General features: G+C 36.1%; 1 protein-coding gene across 1 annotated transcript in view; it reads left to right on the top strand.

The window, feature by feature from the left end:
* The first annotated feature begins 323 nt into the window (after window positions 1–323).
* LOC106104955 overlaps window positions 324–1,532 on the top strand; it is a 4,565-nt gene continuing 3,356 nt past the window's right edge. The window contains exon 1 of the mRNA XM_013285148.1: window positions 324–483. Coding sequence (XP_013140602.1) covers window positions 397–483 — 87 coding nt within the window. The 5' untranslated portion in view covers window positions 324–396. The remainder of the gene's footprint in view (window positions 484–1,532) is intronic.

Below are 1,532 nucleotides of genomic sequence, written 5' to 3'. Positions count from 1 at the left end.
ATCTTAGTTTAAAAAGTATAAAATAGTAGCTTTCGCCCGCCACTCGAAAATTAGCCTATGTGTCCTTCCAGACTATCTTCTACATCCATGCCAAATTTCATCGATATCCCTTCAACCGTTTAGGCTACAAACTCTAACAAACATCCATCTATCTAAACTTTCGCATTTTGTTAACTGAAAATAAATGTGATAGTCGGTGGATTTAGAGCTCGCAATATGTCAATCACTTACCTCGGTAATAACATTACCCGAGTGACTTTAACTTACCTTTCCCTACCACCGAAATAAGTAATCCATATTAGTGGGGAGTCATTTATGGTAGGTGTGCACAGTATCTTTTGACCACTGGCGCAGTGTAGTGTTACATTCGGACAGTAAATACAGACTAATATCAACATGTGCGGGGAAATGGGCAAGGCGGTGCTGCGAGCTCTGACGGGTGCATTACTCTGTGGTTTGGTCTCTGATGCCGCGTATTTACAAGTAAGATTTTGCTTTCTAAACGGATTTAATTACATTTTTAAATACTTTTCGTACAAATTTTTTTAAGCTTGCTGTTAACATGCCTTGTTACAACGGACCTCCTACTATTAACAAAAAAAACTATATCCATAGAACTAAAAAAATCGAAATATTTTTATATTACGTCAAATGAGCAACAAAGAAAGCGATTCTTGTTTAACTCTCGAATTTTCTCATTCCGATATCGCAATGACCTTTTTTATCTTCTTTCGCTTACGCTGGGGAATGTATCGAAGGGGAAAGTGCAATTCCCGATATTTTATTTCTTTCCTTTCATAAGAAGTAAGAGTCAATTTAAGGGGAACCTGTATCAGGTATAATATTGAATTGAACCATATCGATTACATCTTACAAGTTTTGTAAGTTTCTGCTTACCTTTTTTATTTAAACACATTTAATTAAAGTCGTTATCGAAATGTGGCGTTTCATTTTATAACTACAAAAACATAGCAAGGTAGACGTAATAAGAACTCCAGTTAAAAGATCAAACGACGCACTTTATAAAGGCAAGAAAAAGCGCTGGAAAAAAGAAACATCCTGTCCAAGGTGCGAATTTGCGAGATTACAACAGAATACCAATTTGGCGGCGCTGTGGAGTTTTCAAACAATTTCCACTTTAAGGAGCGTTGATCAAAGAAATAAAACTAAAAAGCAGAACTCCACCAGCCGACGAGAATGAAAGTAAATTTAACCAACAGTAATTCGCCTTTGAAGGGCTCAAGGGAAACACGAAGGAAGGAAAATTGCGAAAGTTAGTGTTCCCTTATGAGGCGGCAAGTTATTGCTCCTAGATATTTTAAGGTCGCAAACGACTCTCAATTTTATTGCAATAACTTTCTTCTAAACGTCCAATTATGTCAAAACTTCACCCAACTCCGCTCATAATTTTTGGATCTCGAGTCATTTTTGTGCGGATCGCTTCCGGTCGTTGCTTATAATAACCTAAAAGTTTAACTGATTTATTAAAAAAATAATAATATGCTATTAAAAAAATAGTAGCGACTTTGTTA

This window comes from Papilio polytes, unplaced genomic scaffold (genome assembly GCF_000836215.1).
Source record: "Papilio polytes unplaced genomic scaffold, Ppol_1.0 DF823288.1, whole genome shotgun sequence".
NCBI classification, from domain to species: domain Eukaryota; kingdom Metazoa; phylum Arthropoda; class Insecta; order Lepidoptera; family Papilionidae; genus Papilio; species Papilio polytes.
The sequence above is the reverse complement of the archived record's forward strand: the minus strand, read 5'-3'. Positions and strand labels throughout refer to the sequence as shown.